Raw genomic sequence first — 17,443 nt, forward strand, 5'->3', positions numbered from 1 at the left:
GATTCATGCATATTGCAAATCTACCATGGTCTACACAAATGACATGTACACTAGCTTTTAAGGAGTTGATAAACTCGGTGGGTTTCATATTTATGGCCATAGTCAGAATACGAATGAAACCTAGATTTATCATCTTTTTCTAAGCCACAAATGACCTACACTCTTAGGCATCTTCGAAAATCGTTGCATATTTTGAAAGTTTTTTAAATATTTTTCCCTTTTAGAATCAAATAAACTATATTCAATACATATTCTTGGTCATAGTTAGGGATATGTAAAGAATCTATTTCATCTAAGTTCTATAAAGCACAAAAATCTCTTTTCAATGATTTTTCTCAAAATTTCTTTAAAAAATATATTCTCAAATTACATTCATGCATCATCTAGGTTAGAGTGCATTATGAAAAGAATTTCATAGGGCCACATGCCCATCCCTTTTTCCATTTTCATTTCAAAAAAATTGATTTTCTCAAAATTTACCCATTTCGTTCAGAAATCTATTTTCTCAAAACATCAAAATTCTTCAAAAATCATTTTTCCTTTTCTTCAAAAATGTTTTCCAAATGCAATTCACGATTTTCAATTATCCCTTTTCTAAGAATTCTTTCAATATTCGAAGCATACATCATATTTTTCAAGTCTGTATTTTCAAAATTTCATAGTACATGCCTGATTCTTTGTGCATTTAGGAAATAAAACATTGATTTAGACAAGTTCAGCAAAGCAAAGCACATGATTGATCCTTGGTTCGATTACCCCTGGTTATAGCGCCAGGAACAGTTGAACCTCGTATTGACAAGCAAGTCCCATTCTACAAAAAAAATTCACATTTTAAAACGAAGGCTAGTTATTTTCAAAATCTTTTTCAAATGTCAGTTTGACTTGCAAAAGTAAAATTTTGCAATAATAACACCCTACCCCTCGTTTTTTTTCATTGAGAAAGACCTATGTGGGGTGCTCTTGGTTTGGGATCAATGGAGTTTTCTCTATATATGGGGTCATTGAATACCGCTCCTCGGCTTGGTAAATGACTCAATTTGGATATGTTTTAGTGGGAAAATTGTTTGTACCTTGAAAAGATTCTAAATAGGAGAAGTCCCCATGGATTCTTCTCAAATCTTCTTTGTTTGTATAAAGAGAATTGATTTGACTGGGAGGAAAAAAATTCACTTAATCAGGTTTATATTAAAACCTTGTTTAGCAAAACCAAATTTTAGGCATCCAAATAGAGCAAAAAACCTTGTTTTGATATCTTAAATTTGTTTTCACCCAAAAACGTGTTATACACCTGGTTTTGGTTCTCACCCAAATGTGCCCTTGATTGCCCAAATAAAATGTGGCTCCTCTCTTTTCTTTCGTTATGCCTCTTTCCACTTTCTACTTTTCCCACGTCTTGTGCCTTTGGCATTGTCCCATCGTCATGTTTTTTTGGCGTCATTCAATTGGCATTCTCTCTCTTTCTCTCTCTGGATATATATACACACGGTTTATAAGAGGGTTAAATGTTTTGTGTCGGAACTGTTTGCAAAGCTTCTATATAAAATAAAATTTCTCCCTTAGCTATCGCCTTTGGACTTTCTATTATTGCCAACCAAGACTCCACTTTTATCCTAGCAGCATGCACATAACATGCATGTGTAAAAGCATTTCACATGGCATGCATGTGTGAGCATCATCTGAGATAATATTTTTTAAAGGAAAAAAGTGAGAAGCATGCGTGTGTGAGCATGTTATGCATTTATATCTGTCATCCATCCATCTATGCATGAAAGAGAGAAATGCAAGATCATGCCATGAATCTTATGAGAGAGATGGGCATTTAACTCTATCTAAACATGTCCCTCCCAACTCATTTACTTTTTGGGTTTCCAATAATAATGGAAAGACATGCACACTTAACTCCATCTAAACTGAAAATGATCTAACGGTTTATAAGAGAGAATATATATATATATATATATATATATATATATATATATAGTAACTAGAATACGAGAACTAAAAATATAGGCATTTTCAACACTTTTTTTTTTGCAAATCCAATCACATTGATGTGCTTGGCATGGTGATTTTGCTAAGAATCAACCATTGGATCGTGTATTTTTTATGAAAAAAATATGATTTTTGAATGTGTGAATATTTATGATGATTATGAGTCATTGATTTAAAGCCTTAAAAAATCTCTCATCAAAATCGACCATTCAAGAGCATGTTCTTATAAAACCAAGTATACAGATCACATGAGTAAGATTAGATTCAAGAGAAAAGAATAAAAATCCATGCAAATCATGGTTTGCACATTAGTTCTTGTATTTTTAATTCTTATATTCTAGTGATTATGAATTCAACTATTAAAATGATTAAAGTACACATAAAAATGATACTTTTTAAAATATATGGTTATTTTTTACACTTAAAAATGATGTTATTTTTTTGTGCCTAGGGTCATCGATCTTTTCTCAGTAAGGTTCAGGGCTGAGTGGCATGCCACGAGAAGTGCTCGTCAATGCAAATGCAATTGGTCAGTTTCTCATTTGTGCCTAGCTTGATAAAACGCTCCTGTTCTACTCTTCATCAATGTCTAGCAACATTTATCTGACCCATCCGTCACATGGCCTGTAGATTTTGGGTGCCAGCAATGATTTCATCAAGCATCATGATATATATATATCTCTGCTGCTTGGAAGGCGTTTCGTCGCCGACCACAAAGTCATGGATCGCGCCATCGACTTCTATCCAGGTGCAGCCAGGCGGTTTTTTTATCCCCCTCGTCCTCATCAACTCTCGCAGTCGGGCTAGATCGTCCCACCTCTGAGCCGCAGCAAATATGTTAGATAAAAGCACTAGATATCCAGCATTTTCTGGATCCATCTCTACGAGTCGAGTGGCTGCTAGCTTTGCTCGCTCGATGTCCCAGTGGCTCCTGCACCCGGCAAGCAAAGCACCCCATACAGCACCGTTTGGCTCAACGGGCATGGTCTCTATGAGCTTCTGGGCTTCGTCAAGGTGGCCCGCACGTCCGAGCAGGTCAACCATGCAGCCGTAGTGCACGATTTGTGGTTGGATCCCGTAAGTTCGGGTCATGGATTTGAAGAAACGCCAGCCCTCTCGAACCCACCCCGCGTGGGTGCATGCACAGAGCACGCCCATGAAGGTAATGCCATCCGGTCTTACTCCGGCTGCTAGCATGCACTGGAAGATGTTGAGGGCTTCCTCACTAAGCCCGTGCATTGCAAACCCATTGATCATAGTCGTCCATGATATAATCGTCCTCCTAGTCATGTTCCTGAACACCTGGTATGCCATGTCGACGAGTCCGCATTTAGAGTACATGTGGACGAGGGCGTTGCTGAGGGAGACTTTTCCTTCATTTTCACCGCTCATCATCATCCGGCCGTCCTCCGCATATGCGTGGACCCATCTCCCTAGGCCTAGGGCACCCACACCCAGTTCAGCACAAGCAGACAGGACGCTGACCAAGACGACCTGGTCTATCTCCGCACCCTCGCTCCTCTTGCGCATCTGGCGGAAAAAAGAGAGTGCTTCCTTGCATCTCCCCGACTGTGCGCAGCCTGAAATCATGGTCGTCCAGGAGATGGTGTTCCTCTCCGTCTCCGGCATCTCGTCGAACAACTTTCTTGCAGCGTCTGGATTCCCGCACTTGAGGCAGCCCCAAAGCATAACGTTCCAGGCGACAGTGCACCGGCCAGACATTTCATCAAACACGCGGCGTGCGCTCACTAAATCCCCGCCGCCACCATACGCCTTTAGGAGATTCGTCTGCACATGGGCAACGGAGACGAGGTTATTCCCCACGACTTTGCTGTGTACTTGCTGGGTTTCTCTTAGTGAAGACAGGGCACAGCAGGCATTGAGAAGGAAGCAGAACGTGAAGGAATCGGGCTTGCTTGCCTCTGTCTCCTCTTGCCTCTGCATCTGGTTGAGCAAGGCGAACGATCTCTCAGGGCTGCTGCTCCGAGAGAAGCCTCTGATCAAGTGGTTCCAGAGAAGCAACGTTGGGTTATCAACCTGTCTGAAGGATTGGTAGGCGTATAGAATGTCCCCAGAGAGAGATGTAGCGCAGAAGGAGATGAGCTTGGCTAGCAGGAATTTCTTTTGGGAGAAACCATTCACTACAATCTGGGCGTGGAGTTGGGTGAGCGTTCTCATGGTGGTGCACTTGTGACAGAGCAACTCAAATATTTCTTGCTGTAACATTCTTCGACTCAATGGGTGATGGCCGGTGCACCTTCCCATGTCCACCACTCAATGGGTGAGTCCTGCAGCCACCCCTCCCAAGCGTTGGTGGCCGTGCAGCCAATCGGCGGGACAGGGAAGCGGCCGTGAAGGGCGAAACGCGGACCCGTACTTTAGGACCCACGCGGTGGTTTCTTAGCGGGAGAACTTGGTATTAGTGGTCTGATTCCGAGCCTTGCATTGGTTCGCTAGCAGGTTATATGTTGCCCCCCGCCCCCAAGACCGCCGTTTGCCACAGTGAGTGTTCGGGGTCCTAATGAGCGCCATGTATATAAGCTCGTGGAGCTTGTATCTCCGTGTGTCTGCATCACTTATTAGTATCGTAATCCGATGTGATTGCAAAGACATAAGTACCTTTTCCCGCCATTCTTATCATGAAACTGACTGTTCAGGAAGATGACAAAAATATCATTCATTCAAAAAAAGAAAAACGACGGTTCAAGATCGTTCATCTAGAAAAATGAAACACTAGTTCGAGAATGACGTTAACTCTTTATAGTCCAAACATTTCGTTTTTGCCCTAAGCAGTAAACTTTTGCACTATCTATTGTAACAGGAGCTCCCCACGATGCAAACTTTGTCATCGTCTCCTGCCACCGGAGTAACAGTTGTACCATCTTCTGTTGCCACCGAAGCACCCTTTGTCGTCGTCTGCTGCGGCCGGAGCACCCTTTTTCGTCATCTACTGACGTTGGAGCATCCTTTGCCACCGTCTGCACAGTGGCAATATCGTTGCCACCATTGACTGCATCTACCTTCTGGGTGTTTCTCCTCCACTATCGGATTACCAAGGTTTCGTTATCCAAACAAATCGATTTGTAAATATGAATGTTAAATCTTACAACTGGTTTTACTATTCATGCTATATAACACCTATTTTCATACCGAAACAAATTGATTTGTACCTATCCACCTTATGGGCATCGAAAAATAGTTAGTTAACACGATTTGTTCTTATGAAGGTCAAACATTTCAATGATGTGTACTTATGAAGGCTATATTTCTACACCGATTTGTATGTTCGATGCATGAACGATTTAAACGTTTGAAACATTAACGATTTAATGAAACTGCCATGATTTGTATTTAAGTTTGATAAATTGTACAACAATGTGTACGTATGAAGCCAAATGTTACAATGATATGTACTTATGAAGGTTTTGATTTATACAACGATTTGTAAGTTTGAAACAACAACGATTTATACATTTAAAGCACTAAAGATCTGTATTTATGAAGTTACATTTGTACTTAAGTTTGCTAAATCTTACAACGATGTTTACTTATGAAGCCAAATATTGTGACGATTTGTAATGTTGGTGATTGTATTACAAATGAGATAATTTGTATTATTATATACTTGAGAAGGCGGTTGTAACATATAATGATGCGGTTAAATTTATGTGTTGTGAAGGTTAGCAATGTCTAAAGCTCGTCAGACAAGAAATCCCTCGACGTTCTATGGGATGAATATTAGAGAAGTTATCTGTCAGTCCTATCTATATGAGCGTTATGAAAGGTACCAAAATATAATGAAGATTGAGAATGCGGTTAAATTCATTTTCACCGCTCATCATCATCCGACCGTCCTCCGCATATGCGTGGACCCATCTCCCTAGGCCTAGGGCACCCACACCCAGTTCAGCAAAAGCAGACAAGACGCTGACCAAGACGACCTGGTCGATCTCCGCTCCCTCGCTCCTCTTGGCATCTGGCGGAAAAAGGAGAGTGCTTCCTTGCATCTACCCGACTGTGCACAGCCTGAAATCATGGTCGTCCAGGAGATGGTGTTCCTCTCCGTCTCCGGCATCTCATCGAACAACTTTCTTGCAGCGTCTGGATTCCCGCACTTGAGGCAGCCCCAAAGCATAACGTTCCAGGCGACAGTGCACTGGCCCGACATTTCATCAAACACATGGAGTGCACTCACTAAATCCCCGCCGCCACCATACGCTTTTAGGAGATTCGTCTGCACATGGGCAACGGAGACGAGGTTATTCCCCACGACTTTGTTGTGTACTTGCTGGGCTTCTCTTAGTGAAGACAGGGCACAACAGGCATTGAGAAGGAAGCAGAACATGAAGGAATCGAGCTTGCTTGCCTCTGTATCTTCTTGCCTCTGCATTTGGTTGAGCAAGGCAGACGATCTCTTAGGGATGCTGCTCCGAGAGAAGCCTCTGATCAAGTGGTTCCAGAGAAGCAACGTTGGTTTATCAACCTGTTTGAAGGATTGGTAGGCGTATAGAATGTCCCCAGAGAGAGATGTAGCGTAGAAGGAGATGAGCTTGGCTAGCAGGAATTTCTTTTGGGAGAAACCATTCACTACAATCTGGGCGTGGAGTTGGGTGAGCGTTCTCATGGTGGTGCACTTGTGACAGAGCAACTCAAATATTTCTTGTTGTAACATTCTTTGATTCAATAAGTGATGGCCGGTGCACCTTCCCATGTCCACGACTCAATGGGTGAGTCCTGCAACCACCCCCTCCCAAGCGTTGGTGGCCATGCAGCCAATCGGCGGGACAGGGAAGCGACCATGAAGGGCGAAACACGGACCCGTACTTTAGGACCCACACGATGGTTTCTTAGCGGGAGAACTTGGTATTAGTGCTCTGATTCCGAGCCTTGCGTTGGCTTCGCAAGCACGTTATATGCCCCCCCCCGGCCGTTAGCCACGGTGAGTGTTTGTGTCCCACCATGTATATAAGCTCGTGGGGCTTGTATCTCCGTGTGTCTGCATCACTTAGCATCGTAATCCGATGCGATTTCAAAGACATAAGTACCTTTTCCAGTCATTCTTGTCATGAAACTGACGGTTCAGGAAGATGACAAAAATATCCTTCATTCAAAAAAAGAAAAATGACGGTTCAAGATCGTTCATCTAGAAAAGTGAAACTCCGGTTCAAGAATGATGTTAACTCTTTATAGTCCAAACATTCCGTTTTTTGCCCTAAGTAGTAAACTTTTGTACCATCTACTGTAACAGGAGCTCCCCATGATGCAAACTTTGTCATCATCTCCTGCCACCGGAGTAGCAGTTGTATCATCTTTTGCTGCCACCGAAGCACCCTTTGTCACCGTCTGTTGTCACTACAACAAAGCAGTGAATTAGCGGCAACCTCATTCCATCGCTAACCGGCTTAGCGACGGATTAGCGACGAAGTAGCGATGGATATCTTACATTGCAATTTTTTTGACACTAACTAGCAACGACATAAATTCGTCGCCCGTTCCATCGCTAATTGCGACAGAATAATGAACAATAGATTCTGTTGCAAATCCGTCGGTACTAAACGACCACCTCGGCTTGGCGACGGATTTATAGTCGTCGCTAAATTATATGTATAGCAACTGATATATCCATCGCTAATCCGTCGCAAACAAGAAAAAAAAATAAAAAAGAATATTTGAAAATTAAATATCGAGAACGCTACAATTTATATTTCTTGTACAATTTATATTTCTTGTAAATAAAAAACAAAGTACACATAAAATTACATATAAAAGGAAACTAAAACAATTAATCGTTCCACTTTAAAATTCACAAGTTTAATTATTTACAATTCAACAATCACATTTTCAAAACAAAACAAAAAAACAAATTCAACACATTAATCTAATCATCACCAAGATTTTGTGCGTCTTCTTGTTCATTGCCTTGATCTGTCTCTTCAGCTCCGCTACGCTGATTATCGCCAGCAACCTACACAAGAAAAGAACAGTCAGTATTGATAAACAAAATATATTGAAATAAATTATACACTATATATGATTCTATCATGTGCTCATATGTGTTCTAAGGCAGTAAAAAAACTCTATATGTGATTCTATCGTGCTCATATATGCTCTAAGGCAGGCAAAAAACTCTATATGTGATTCTATCATGAATAATATGTGTTCTAAGGTAGTAAAAAAACTCTATATGTGATTATATCATGCTCATATGTGTTCTAAGTCAGCCAGAAAAACTCTATATGTGATTCTACCATGCTCATATGTGCTCTAAGGCAGACAAAAAGCTATATATGTGATTCAATCATGCTCATATGTGTTTTAAGGCAGTAAAAAAACTGAATATGTGATTATAGCATGCTCATATGTGTTCTAAGGCAGTCAAAAAAACTTTATATGTGATTCTATCATGCTCATATGTGCTCTAAGGCAGGCAAAGGAAAAAACTTTATATGTGATTCTATCATGAAAGATATATGTTCTAAGGCAGTAAAAAAACTCTATATGTGACTCTAGCATGCTCATATGTGTTTTAAGGCAGTCAAAAAACTTAATATGTGATTATAGCATGCTCATATGTATTCTAAGGCAGTCAAAAAACTAAATATGTGATTATAGCATGCTCATATGTATTCTAAGACAGTCAAAAAAACTGTATATGTGATTCTATCATGCTCATATGTGCTTTAAGGCAGGCAAAAAACTTGATTATAGCATGCTCATATGTGCTCTAAGGCAGACAAAAAGCTATATATGTGATTTGATCATGCTCATGTGTTCTAAGGCAGTCAAAAAACTAAATATGTGATTATAACATGCTCATATGTGTTATAAGGCAGTAAGAAAAACTCTATATGTGATTCTACCATGCTCATATATGCTCTAAGGCAGACAAAAAGTTGTATATGTGATTCTAGCATGCTTATATGTGTTCTACGGCAGTCAAAAAACTGAATATGTGATTATAGCATGCTCATATGTGTTCTAAGGCAGTAAAAAAAAACTGAATATGTTAAGGCAATCAAAGTTACATGAAATCTAATGACATGTAATATATTGCATGAAACTTTCATACCTGAGAGGGACCTACAATGGAAGTTCCCCTGTTCAGCAAAAAACTGTTGAACTCAGCTCGAAGAACGTCGGCGACAGTTTCATGGAAGTAGTCACGCATTGTGTCCTTCACGATCTGGCCTACATCATCACTGGAAAGAATAGGATGCTGCTTGGAGCTTATGTCGACGGAAGAAGTTTGTGAGCCGTAACTGGAAGAAGCAATAATAGGTGAAGTGTTCATATTACTCCCAAACCCGAACACACGACCCTTTTTGAGTTCACCTGCTGCAGTCACCCATGCTGCAGGATCAAATGATAGATGCTGAGTAGCGTCATCGCCATATCGCTCTACCATCTGTTTCTCATATGCCTCCTACAAAATAATGTTCACAGTATGCATTAATAATTAATGATAACATTATGATAACTTGCATATTGCAATGATTATTAATAGAATAAATACATATCGTTGTCGTTCTTGCCTTCTCTGATACGAAGTCTCCCGTGGTCTTTCATTTATGTGTTTCAACAAACACATCCTTATATGGTACAATGCCTCTTTTTCTGCTTCCTACGAAGTTAAATGATAAAAGATTTAGTTAACAAGTTTGCAACAATACTTATAAAATTGATATTATATATTGATATCATATATTGATATTATATATTGATGAATTACCATTTTCTTCAGGTGGCTCCCAAAAGTTTTAGATCCACTTGTGTGTAGATGGGCTTCGGGCATTTTCACTCGATTTTGTGCAGCCTTCACAGAGCGATTTCGAAATGCATCCCCCACCCACTTGTCGCATATTCCCTCCCAATAATCTCTCCTGATAGTAATAGGGCCATGGCCCTTCCACTGTAGTGGATCATCTATTCCGCCATATGTTTTTTTTGCTGCAGTCTTCATATTATGCAGCATGTCTGCAAATCGATTGGCAGCCACCCTCTGCCACATCTTTCTTGTATCATGTTCCTCCACCGTAGTTGCGAAGCGATTCAAAGCCTATATATATTTTCAAAAAGTTAGTAGACATGATTATAAAAAAAATTTAAATATGAAACACATTAACTATGACAAACAACTATATACCGTGAATGAGGACCACAATCTGTCTATCACCTCTTTTGGATACTCTTTCCATTGAGCGACTGGTCCTGGTAGATGTTGAAGAAGTGAATTCCTAATCTCGTGTACTACTTCTTGTGGCTCAAATCTCGTGTTGTATATGAATTGGTACACAGTAAATATCAATATAAAATATTTATAAGATATGCAATAATTGAAAATGAAATACTTACGATAGATTATCGATATACACTATTCGAATGAGTCTTCTTGTGCCAGACTGAGAAGACCCTGCATCCTGTGTTGGCTCCTGACTTGTGTGATCAACTGGTGTAGGTGGGTCGTGTATAGGAGAAACATCATCTGTAAAAAAATACGTTAAAAATTCTCAGAATGCGCATTTCAACTAATCAAGCATCCAATTAGTTAAATGATATACCTATCACAGGAGTCCGTGAAGATGAAGGCTGGGCCTGGCTACTACTGGATGAACGACCACTGTAACCTCCATGAACCATATTCTAACAAATAACAAATGTCATACAATACATTCAAATAATTCGCATCAAGTATTACAATACATTCAAATCATTCACATCAAGTATTGCAATACATTCAAATGATTCACAACAAGTATTACAATACTTTCAAATAATTCACATAAAGTATAATACAACTCATTCATTCACATCAAGTATTACAATACATTCAAGTCATTCACATCAAGTATTACAATACATTCAAGTCATTCACATCAAGTATTGCATTGCATTCGAATCATTCACATCAAGTATTGCAATGCATTCAAATAATTCAAATCATTCACATCAAGTATTGCAATAAAACCCATTCATTCGCATCAAGTATTACAATACATTCAAATCATTCACATCAAGTATTGCAATGCATTCAAATCATTTGTATCAAGTATTACAATACATTCAAATAATTCAAATCATTCACATCAAGTATTGCAATACAACTCATTCATTCGTATCAAGTATTACAATACATTCAAATAATTCAAATCATTCACATCAAGTATTGCAATGCATTCAAATAGAGGTTTGTATTACAAGATTTTGCTCACTAGCTTGAGAATTCTTCCTCGTCACTTGTTTGACTTTCTTCTTCATTGTTTACCCATCCACTTGGTATATCATTTGGATCACATTCTTCTATGAATGTTTTATCGGCCAATTGAGATATGACATGCATATCATGCGCAACATCGTGATCATAAGAGAAGTCATAGATATCATCTGATTGATAGTAATCATTGTCTTCAGCTAACTTGTCTTCCTGTAACTGATTATACTCAGGGTATAGTTTGGACTTCACCTTGCAAACTGCCAACCATTCATTTCTATCTGACTTTTTTATACTCAGATATGAAGTATAATAAACCTGTTGAGCTTGCGAGGCTAATATGAATGGTTCATATGTTCCAAACCTTGATTTATGATTCACCTCCACAATGCCTGAGGCTTTGTCGAGTCTTGTTGCAGTTGGATCAAACCAATGACACTTGAATAAAGTTACCCTATTATTTATGCCTAAGTAAGTCAACTCCATTATTTCCTCTATAACACCATAGTAATCATGTTCATTTTCACCGTAGCTGCTACCCTTGACACACATGCCACTATTCATCATTGATTTGTTTATACCGTAATCTTTTGTATGAAATCGATAACCATTTACGATGTACCCGTTGTAGCATTGCACAACTTTGGTCGGACCAATTTCTAAATCACATATTCCTTGATATTTAACATCACTATGGCAGACCTAAACACAGACATAAACAATGATTGTGATCATAACCAATTAAGTAACTTAGTATTGTTTACAAGTACACAATTTATGTTAGCGTCCTTACCAACTGTTTCAACCATTCCACAAACTTAGTTTCACATTCTTTTTGTACTTCTGCATTAGTGAGATGTGAAACTTCTCTTCGCAACTCCAGATCAAATCGTCTGCAAACCACAAATACTTATATTACCGAACTATGTATGCACATATAGAACATAAAAAGATTTATAATTGTGTTGCGTCTACATATACTTACTCTATGTATGGGTCGATCGCTGAGCAATTAAAAAGAATATAGATGTGTGTTGCGTCTTGCTTCTGATCTGTCAAGAGCCTTGATCGGCAACTACCAAATGCATGCCCAAGTGGTTGAAATATCGACAGCTTGTCAGCTATAATTACTTGTTCTCCATCATCGTTACGAGGTGGGCATGTGTAACGTGTTGGAATGTGAGGTTCAAAGTACATAGATGAGAAATTTGAAATCTCTTCTAAAGTGTACGTCTCACAAATAGAGCCTTCTACTCTTGCTTTATTACGAACCTTTTTTTTGAGGTCAAACATGCATCTGTCAAAAATATACATTTCAAATTTGAAATATCTATCATTAAAGAGACAAATATAAAAAAATGTATACCTTTCAAATGGGTACATCCATCGATATTGCACAGGGCCACCAACCCTTAGTTCATATGGCAAATATATAATCAAATGTTCCATAACATCAAAAAATGATGGCGGAAAAATCTTTTCTAGCAGACAAACAGTGGTGATGACAGAGTCCTCGAGCTTATTTACATCAGATACTACGACTTCCGATGCACACAATGTTCTAAAAAATCTACTCAATTCAGACAATACCCCTTATATAGGTTTGTCTAACATATCATGAAATGCTAGGGGTATCAATCGTTGCATAATGACATGACAATCATGGCTCTTCAACCCATATAATTATTCACCGTCAATCTTTACAGCCCGAGCAATGTTAGAGACATATCCATCTGGAAATCTCAATTGCCTCAACCATTGACATATATGCTTTATTTGATCAGATCCAAGCATGTACTTTGCCTTAGGTTTCAGTACTTTGCCATTATACTCTTTGAGTTCCAATTCTGGTCTTTTACATATTACTTTTAAATCCATACGGGCATTCGGATTATCCTTCGTTTTCCCTTTAACATTCATTACTATATTGAACACATTATCAAACACATTTTTCTCCACATGCATCACATCCAAATTATGTCGTATCAATAGGGTCGGCCAATATGGTAGTTCCCAATAAATAGATTTCTTTATCCGATTGTGATCCTTCTCAAATCCATGGAAGGGTGTTGGACTGCGGGCATCTATTAATACATCTGGAAAGTATCGCAATCTTCTTAGAATCTCTATGCCAGACAATCTTGTGGATGGACCTTCCATTTCAGTTGTGTCTGCTCTAAACGTATTCCTTTGTCGTCGGAACGGATGGTCGCTGAGTAGAAATCGACAATGGTACTCAAACCAGCAAGGCTTCCTTCCATACGTCAATCTAAAAGCTTTGGAATCCTCCATGCAATACGGACATGCCAACCTCCCATGTGTGCTCCAACCAGATAACATACCATATGCAGGGAAGTCACTGATTGTCCATAGAACAACGACCTTCATATTGAAATTTTATTTTTTGTGGGCATCATACGTGGTAACACTGTCATCCCACAATACTTTTAGTTCATCAATCAATGACCTTAAATATACATCAAGATTTTGGCCAGGTGAGGTTAGACGAGGGATCAACAAAGACAAGAAAAGATTTGGAAGTTTCATACATAAGATTGGTGGAAGGTTGTATGGAGTTGCAAATACTGGCCAACATGAGTATGGAGTTGATCTACCCCGAAATGGATTAAATCCGTCTGTACATAGACCGAGTCTAACATTTCGCACTTCCATTGCAAAGTTCTGATGAGTATGATCAAAGTGCTTCCAAGCTTCAGCGTCAACAGGATGCGTGATCTTGTTTTCATCGTGTCGAACTTTATTTGCATGCCATCTCATGTGTTTAGCTGTTCTTGAAGACATATACAATCGTTGCAATCTAGGAGTGATAGGAAAGTAGTGGAGCGACTTGTATGAAACTTCCTTTGATCTCGTGCTACCATTGCCTCTTGTCTTTGGCTTGAACCGAGGATGCCCACATGACAGACATGATATGTTGTTTTCCTGATCCTTGAAATACAACATGCAGTGATTTGGACAAGCATCATTCTTTTTATACCCCATACTTAGAGCATTGACCATAACTTTCGCATGATAGAAATTTTGTGGCAATTTTTCATCTTTGGGCAACATACTCTTAACAATCATGCACAAACAATCAAAACATGATTGACTCAAATTATACTCGGACTTCAAATTCATTAGTTGAAGAACTGCAGACAAGATAGTGTGACTCTTGCAATCGTTCCAAAGTGGCTCATCAGCATCTCTAAGTAAATCATAAAATCCACTAGCTGCATCTTTTGGTGATTCTTCATCTACTGCAGTTCTTACATCACTAGGACTCATAGCAGAACCCAATTCTGTTCCTGTGGCATCAAATATCAAATCCATATATGGATTATCGTGCATCACATTCACCCGTGCATCAAAATTGTTTCTAAATTCTTCTCCAAGAAACGTCCAATTCTGATAATCACTCACAAAACCCTTCCTGTATAGGTGATGTCTAACGCCATGAGGTTCTACAAATCGATTATTCTTACAAATCTTGCAGGGACACCTAATCCGATATGTGGGATTCACTGTACTGACACTTGCCATTGCAAATTCAATAAAACTTTCAACACCATCCATATATTCATGTGATAACTCATTGTCCACTATCCTATGGTACATCCATTCATAGTTTGCAGTCATTTTCGTATGATGTTACGAATAATAACCTAACCAGTTAAAAGAAAACCATCAGAATGCTATGATGAAGAAAATATCAAATTTATCATGCAATATATGATGTCATACAATAACAAGAATTATGATGCATGCATTGATAACTTAATATTTTCACGTGCAAACTATTAATGACAAGTACATTCATTTGAAGCATGCTTTCATTATACAATTTCACATGGAAGCCATAATCAAATTGAAAGTAACTACATGCAAGCATGAATACAATTACATCAAACATTGCAATACATCGAAATCATTCATATCAAACAAATGTCAAACATGTACCTGCAACAAACACACTTCAATATTCCACTAACTACTATCATGCCTAGCATGAAATCCATACTCCAAAAATAAGAACACTTCTATTCTCATACATTAAAATCATGCTTAGCATGATCTCTGAACTCCAATAAAGCAGCCCTAGATATCAACAACTAAGTGAGTGTGTGAACAATAAAGTGTTACATCCAATAAATTAAATAACATGTGATGCACTTGCATCACTTACTCACCATGGGTATTTACCCAATTTGCATTGTTTTTGTCACTTACTTACCACGGGTGGCTGAGCACAAGCGGGTTTCTTTGAGAAATCTGCAAAAAACTCTGTTTTAAAATGAAGTCACCACCTGCCAAAAAAAAAACTGAGGCAAATGAAAACATCTTGCATAGGCCTTGAGAAGCCCAACACCCAATGACCTACCGAAATGCATGGGGTCGACCCCCTGCCGAAAAACGCATGGGGTCGACTCCCTGCAGGAAACGCAGAGGGTCGACCCCCTGCCGAAAATGCAGGGGGTCGACCCCCTGCCGAAATTTTACAAATTACCTGTCTCCGGGCATCGGCGGAAGGCTGACGGGGATCGACAGCCGGCGAACGGTGGACGGTGGGGGCTGAAGAGAGGCCGACGGGACGGATAGGGTGGCGGGAGGGAGAGAGCGACGGGAGGGAGAGGGCGGCAGGCGGGAGCGGGAGCAGCGAAAGAAGAAAAGAAAAAGAGGGTTGGGATTAGGGTTATGCGACATTTAGCGACGGCTTAGTGGCAGATTAATTTCGTCGCTAAGTCGTCGTAAATCAAAACACGAAAATGGCGACAGAATATATTCCGTCGCTAAATAGCGACAAAATATTTTTTGTCGCAAAAGACGTCGCTAAATGGTGCATCCATTACAACAAAATATTTCATCGTAAAATCTGTCGCTAATTAGCGACGGATTTTGCGACGAGATATATTCCGTCACTATTTTCGTAAATTTTATTGATTATAGCGACGGATGTGTTTCTCTCGTTAATCCATCGCTAACTAGCGATAGAATAATTTCGTTGCTAATAACCTATTTTCTTGTAGTGTATGGCCGGAGCACCCTTTTCCGTCGTCTGCTGCCGCCAGAGAATCCTTTGCCGTCGTCTGCGCAGTGGCAACATCATTGCCACCATCGACTGAATCTACTTTCTAGGTGTTTCTCCTCCACTATCGGATTACCAAGGTTTCATTATCCAAACAAATCGTTTTGTAAATATGAATGTTAAATCTTATAACTAGTTTTACTATTCATGCTAAATAACACCCAAATTGATTTGTACTTATCCACCTTATGGGCATCAAAAAATAGTTAGTTAACACGATTTGTTCTTATGAAGGCCAAATATTTCAACGATGTGTACTTATGAAGGCTATATTTATACAACGATTTGTACGTTCGATGCATGAACGATTTATAAGTTTAAAACATTAACAATTTAATGAAACTGCCATGATTTGTATTTAAGTTTGATAAATTGTACAACAATGTGTACGTATGAAGCCAAACGTTATAATGATATGTACTTATGAAGGTTTCGGTTTATACAACGATTTGTAAGTTTGAAGCAACAACGATTTATACATTTAAAGCACTAAAGATGTGTATTTATGAAGTTACCTCGATTTGTACTTAAGTTTGCTAAATCTTACAATGATGTTTACTTATGAATCCAAATATTGCGATGATTTGTAATGTTGGTGATTGTGTAACGAATGGGATAATTTGTATTATTATATACTTGAGAAGGCAGTTGTAACATATAATGATATGATTAAATTTATGTGTTGTGCTGGTTAACAATGTCTAAAACTCGTCAGACAAGAAATCCCTCGGCGTTCTATGGGATGAATATTAGAGAAGTTATACGCCAGTCCTATTTATATGAGAGTTATGAAAGGTACCAAAATATAATGAAGATTAAGAATGATAAAGACAGAGACAAAGCATTGAAATTATATTATGTGGAGGATTATCCATCAGATATTGAGGCTGAAGACCAAAGGAAGAATGAGAAAGAACTAAAGATAAATAAGAAGAAGAAGGATGACGAAGAGAAGGAAAAACAAAGGAAGAAGAAGGAGGAGAACAAAAAGCAAAGGCAAAGAAAGAAGTCAGAGGAGAGGAAAAAGCGAAGGAAGAAGAAGGAGGAGGAGAATGAAAGGCAAAAAAGAACGAGGAGGAGAAGAAGAGGGAAAGGCAAAAAAAGAATAAGGAGGATGAGGAGGAGAGGAGAAGGCAATTAAAGAAGAAGAAGAAGGA

General features: G+C 38.9%; 1 protein-coding gene and 1 pseudogene across 1 annotated transcript; both read right to left on the reverse strand.

The window, feature by feature from the left end:
• Nucleotides 1-2,607: 2,607 nt before the first annotated feature.
• LOC149816904 (pentatricopeptide repeat-containing protein At5g56310 pseudogene) lies at nucleotides 2,608-4,218 on the reverse strand (annotated as a pseudogene).
• Nucleotides 4,219-5,878: 1,660 nt separating this feature from the next.
• LOC149816905 (pentatricopeptide repeat-containing protein At3g56550-like) lies at nucleotides 5,879-6,616 on the reverse strand. The gene has a single exon (XM_089986982.1). It carries the CDS (start codon nucleotides 6,614-6,616, stop codon nucleotides 5,879-5,881), a length of 738 nt encoding a protein of 245 aa, XP_089843108.1.
• Between the last annotated feature and the right edge of the window lie 10,827 nt (nucleotides 6,617-17,443).

This window comes from Nuphar pumila, chromosome 14 (genome assembly GCF_984573655.1).
Source record: "Nuphar pumila chromosome 14, dmNupPumi1.hap1.1, whole genome shotgun sequence".
Taxonomy (NCBI): Eukaryota; Viridiplantae; Streptophyta; class Magnoliopsida; order Nymphaeales; family Nymphaeaceae; genus Nuphar; species Nuphar pumila.

Bases quoted from the DNA above. Each gene is read 5' to 3' on its own strand.
- LOC149816905 (XM_089986982.1), bottom strand. From the start codon at position 6,616: ATGAGAACGCTCACCCAACTCCACGCCCAGATTGTAGTGAATGGTTTC.